Source organism: Cicer arietinum, chromosome 6 (assembly GCF_000331145.2).
Source record: "Cicer arietinum cultivar CDC Frontier isolate Library 1 chromosome 6, Cicar.CDCFrontier_v2.0, whole genome shotgun sequence".
NCBI lineage: Eukaryota > Viridiplantae > Streptophyta > Magnoliopsida > Fabales > Fabaceae > Cicer > Cicer arietinum.
The window spans coordinates 622,348-628,097 of NC_021165.2; the positions used below are offsets into that span (position 1 = coordinate 622,348).

At 24.9% G+C, this 5,750-nt stretch overlaps 1 protein-coding gene across 1 annotated transcript; it reads left to right on the forward strand.

Annotated features, from left to right (window-relative positions):
• On the forward strand, positions 1-4,080 carry LOC101502986 (F-box protein SKIP19-like). Its single transcript, XM_004503075.4, has 3 exons — positions 1-388; positions 881-1,254; positions 3,824-4,080. Exons 1-3 carry the CDS (start codon positions 45-47, stop codon positions 3,874-3,876), a joined length of 771 nt encoding a protein of 256 aa, XP_004503132.1. The 5' UTR covers positions 1-44; the 3' UTR covers positions 3,877-4,080.
• Positions 4,081-5,750: the final 1,670 nt, after the last annotated feature.

The window sequence follows — 5,750 nt, forward strand, 5'->3', positions numbered from 1 at the left end:
TCTTTACAAATGTATTACTTAAGAGGTTCTAAACATAAACAAAAATGTTGTGTTCATGCATAATGTTGTCGCGTTCGACAAAGACAACGGAAACAACATTGAGCGATCTTCCAAGAGATGCGATAGCTAGCATACTTCATAAACTTAGTGGCTCAATGATTTTAACAAGTGCACGTTATGTGTGCTCTTTATGGTGGAACATTTGCAAGGACCCTCGCATGTGGCACTCTATTGACATGGATATCAAACATTTTTCCTTTGCACGCTTTGATTTTGTTTCTTTGGAAAAGATTTGTCGATATTCTGTTGACAAAAGTCTCGGTTATTTAACGAGAATTAATATTGATTATTTTGGAACTGATATTCTTCTCCAATACATAGCTGCTAGGTAATATTATTTTCATTTTGTTTGTTACTAGTGTTACATTTGTTTTGATAAGTAATATTTAGTTATTTTTGAGTTTTCTAAATTATTTAAAAAATTTTACATCGAAAATGTTTTATGTTCCAAAGATAGATTATACAAATAGTAATGAACAACTTAATGTGATTAGATCGTGTGTTTCTTAATTTTAAAAATTAGAACAAGATCTTTAAAATGTTTAAGAAGACTTTGCTAGTAGCTGATTTTTAAATAGATCAATGCACTAAAATTATTTGTAATTAAAAGTTGAAGGAACCGTTTGAAATTTTTTTTTTTTTCAGAGCCATGATTATAGATTTTTTTATAAATTTAAGAACTCAAATATATATATTTTTTCTTCATAGATCTATTTGAAATCAAGGAGAGTTGTTAGCATTAGCTTAATTTAACATGAAAGTACCATTTTTTATTTATTAATAATTTCTGTTTCCATAATTTCTCCTTCAAAATTTATAGGGCAGGGCAGCTACGAAGCATAAGACTTTACAAATGCGAAGAAATTTCAGATAAAGGGTTGAGGGAATTTGTGATGAAGTTTCCACAATTAGAAGAGCTTGACATTGCATTTACTAACATATCTAAGGAATCTCTTGAAGTTATTGCCAAATCTTGCCCTTTGCTGAAAACATTGAAATATAGATCGTTGGTTGGAGAAGATATAGAGGAGAATGATGAGGCTTTAATAATAACAAATAACATGCATGAGCTACGCCATCTTGAGACTTATGGAACCATGATAACTAATAATGGGATTATTGCCATTCTTAATGGATGCCCTCTTCTCCAATATCTTGACCTACGAAGTGGTTTTCATCTTGATATGAGTAGAGGTACGTTAACAATATGCCATAAGAATAACACATTTACAACTTCTAAATGTTCTCATTCTTGTTTTATCCATCATATGCTGCTCATTTTTATTAGGACTATATTTATGATCTACCAATATGACCTACATTGAAAATATTAAAATTGAATCTGATTTATTATTTGTCAAATGTCCATTGTTAAGATTTGACTTGATCTTTATCCAAGTCTGATAAAGCTTTAAAAATTTATTTAAAAATATACTTCACTATTATGTTATAAAATTATACACCACACACGATTAAACTTTTGTAAATTAATGAACAAATTAATATGTCAATAAATTTAAATTATATTTTGATATCTAATATAATCTTTTAGAGTATATAATATTATAATATTTTAATTCTATTTTATAATAATATTTTAAATATATCAAATATTAATATAGACTAATATGTTTAAATTATATAAAATATTAGCAAATTTATAGTTTAACACACACAAAAATTAATATTATCATAGTAATAAATTTTTAATTTATATTTAATTAAATAGATTGACCTGATATGTATAAAAGGTTTTTTTCGATGTCTTAGCCTAACATTTTATTAACTAATTAGGCTTTAAAAGAAATCTTAACCTAAATATTTTGGAGGACCTTTTTTAAATACATTGCATAGCGTGATCTTTTATTTTTGTGTGGTGTACTTAAAATTCCTAAGAACCGTGTTTGTATGTTTGTTTGGCATGTTGTGTAATTAAAAAAATGGAAACACCATGGTGTATATTTATTTTATTTTATTTTATTTATAAAAAAAAGCACATACATTGAAAAGATCATCAAGTTGATTATTTAAAACTGAAATTCACGATTGTGTGGGAAAACCTGGCTAGTATGCACATGAGAAAAGCTTATCAATAATCATGATATAAAATGGTACTACCTCCTTTATTAAATATAATACTAGATTAAATCACAAAATAAAGACAGTTGTTAGTTTTATTGATTTTTTTGACAATAGGTATTGTTTTACATGTATATCTTTAAAGGGAGATAATTAAATAAATGTAGAAAATGTTAACAAATGTCTTTGAAATATTTTTTAAGACACTAAAAATATAAATATAATATTTAAAGTGGTGTATTGAATTCCTTAAAATTTTAAAATTCGTTCTTTTTCACACTTGTACTTTCTTTTTTTTAATTTTTTAACAAATTTTTTAAGACACTTGTTGGCATAATTCATGTTAATATTATAGTATTTATTGTTGGTTGAAAAAAATGTGTTAGCATAATTCATGTTAATATTATAGTATTTATTGTTGGTTGAAAAAAATGTGTCAATTAATTGTAAGTACGGTAGTAAAGAAATAAATTAAAGCAATTAATAGTCCAATAAAATACTTATAAAAAGGATAAGGAAATGGAGGATCGAACGAGTCATCTGTTATTGATTTAAAAATGGATTAATACTAATTAAGACTAGTTAATCTTAACCTATTATTTAACTATAAACATGTTAATAATTAGTCGAGGGGTTATGTCTAAGGTTGGAAATAGGTTAACTATATTTAACTATTTTTTTAGGCATGACCTGACCTGAAAGCCTACTTAAAAAGCCTTATTCATATTAAAAGATTTAAATGTTATATTTTTATATTTTTTAAATAGGTTAAACTATACCTTTATCTAAAAGGGAAATTAATAAAATTATAATAAAATAAAATAATAACTAACAAGTCAGCAACAACCTTCTAAGAAAACAAAAAAAAAAACAACATGAATTCATAATTAGTCGCTATACACATATCTCTATCTATACCATTTTACATGATGCTCTACCCATACCAATTTATATTAAACAAAAAAATGACTTTTCGAACAAAATGATTTTAAAAAAAATCTAAAACAAACACAATTTAAACCCTAAAAAATGATTTTTGATTTCAAAGATTTTTTTTCTTTCTAAAACAAACATACCCTTTATTACCTCTCAAACAAATATAGAATGATTAATGAGTGATTGTCTAATTGAACGGTTATAGAATATGGAACGACTACTAAATATGAAACAACTACCGAATACGAAACGACTATTAAGTGATTGCCTAATTGATAGACTTTAAAATAGGAAATGATATTATTAATAAATAATAATAGTAATAATAAATAACATTAATAAATAATAAAATATATATAGATCGGTCTATCAGACCTAATATGTTTTTTTTATAACCATGAGTCTCACCTATTTAAATAAATAGACTTTAAAAATAACATGAGTCTAGCCTTTTTATTAAATAGGTCATGACACATAATATACCATAAGTATGTCTATAGACCGCTAATAAACGATCTAGTCTATTACCATCATTAGTCATGCCTACTCAACATGCCTAAATTTCGTAGTAGAAAATCATATTTTCAATGTAGATAATTAGTTGAAACGTCTGAGTAGGTAGAAATTCAAGACAAGTAATTGATATATTTATGATCTACCTTGTTTTGTAATGTGTAATTAGAGTGAATTGTGAGTATTTTTTAGGTAGAAATTAGATGCTAATTTGTTTTGTTTGACAAATCACCAGGAAAATTCTATGGTTTAGCAATGCGATGCTATGATTGGAAAGAAGCATCATGAGGCAAATAATTTTGATCAATGTCATTTGAATTTGAATTTTAGCATCATGAGGAAAATAGATATTAGATTAATGTCATTTGAATTTTAGTTTGATTTTTATATATGAATATGATAGTTTTTTGTTTGTTTGTCTGTTTTTAGAAAACATATATCAATGTGATATTATGAATTAATGATATGGCATGATAATTTTGTTTTGATTCATCACATGAGTTTATCAAAAATCAAAGTTATCGTAGACGAGATCTTCCATTGAAAAATGAATTCTCTAATTTGATGCAAATTATGAAACTTGAAATGTTCTAGAGATAGAATATTGATTATATGCTTATTCTTAATTGTATGATCTTAACGATTATCCTAATTTTGTTATATAAGACATTATGAGTTAGGATGAAGGTAAAATAATTGATACTTAAGGAATAAGGAATAAGTATAAGAGTAAATATAGTATATGTAAAGCTAATAAGTGCAACATTTTTTAAGGAATTAAAAAAAGAAATTATATATTAAAAACATCAAAATTTAAATTTTTAAGAATTTGAATGTACAACTTTTCATAAATATTCAACATAAAATTTTTATTTTAAATTTTCATTTTTCATTTTTAATTTCTTAACAAATTCTTTAAAGACATATATTATAATTTTTCATATATTATAATCAATTTAGAAGTGAACCGTTAGAATTTAGTCAATTAAATATTCAAGTAAAATTACTCTAATTTCTAATTGAACAAACTTCAATGTTAGAACTGTGATGAACTAAATCAATTAAAAAATAATGTGAGACTCAATTTTGTAATTAATTTATTGAACTTGATTTAATAAATCTTTGATACATTTTTAATTTTACTAACAAATCTTAGAACAATTTAGTAGTCTATTAAGTTCATATACCTCAAAATTAGGTTCGTATCTATTTTGAATATCGATATTCAACGGATATTTAAAATTATTAAGATTATTATTTATTTTAAAAAATATATTTTATATGATGATATCCTAATTCACTCCATCGATCCACATGTTGTCCCGAATAAATTTATGATGCAAAAGTCAAAGTCAATTTTTTCACATGCACCAATGGGGTATTCAAAGATTTAAACGAAGTAACAAGGATAGTTGTAAGGGCGTAAATGGAAATAGTGGCTCAAGTAACTTGGTTTAAAATATTGGGCTTCCACCCAATAAATTTTCGGTTGATAAACTCAATATATATAATAAAACTCTTGTGGAGAACTCTATCTGCAAGAATAGGAAACCAAAGAACTTTCCCATATAATAAGTATTTTGGAAATGAACAATCAAGAAAACTAGTTGACGATGTTTATAGGTTATTATTGGAACTCATGGATTTATATTTAAACATATCTACTTTCAACTTATACTATTGAGATCGCATACACTAAAAGATTATTTTGTCTCTGAATAGAATGTGTTTCTTTGTTGGTTGTATAGTCTTTCACTAATTCTTATCTTGTTTCTTAGAGATTGAAAACTAGATGGTTGAATTGTATATCCTAGACAAATATTATTTAACATTTCTCATATTTATAAGGAACAAAACTTGTGCGATGACAAATTGGCTAATGTGGATTTTTAAACTCGTTTTACTTGGTGGGATTTTGCCTCCTAGTTGAATTTATAATGACTTTAACCACAATTATAATATGAAGGATAAATTTGCTTATTCACTCACAAATGATTAAATAAATTTTTAGTTATGAAATTTCATTTTTAGTATATGTAAAAAAAAAAATTAGTCTCTACAAAATTACAAAAAATAAATAACTTTTAAGGACTTTTATCTTAAATATATGAAATTAAAAAAAAAATTATATTTAATTGACTTAAATATCATTTTGGTCCTTT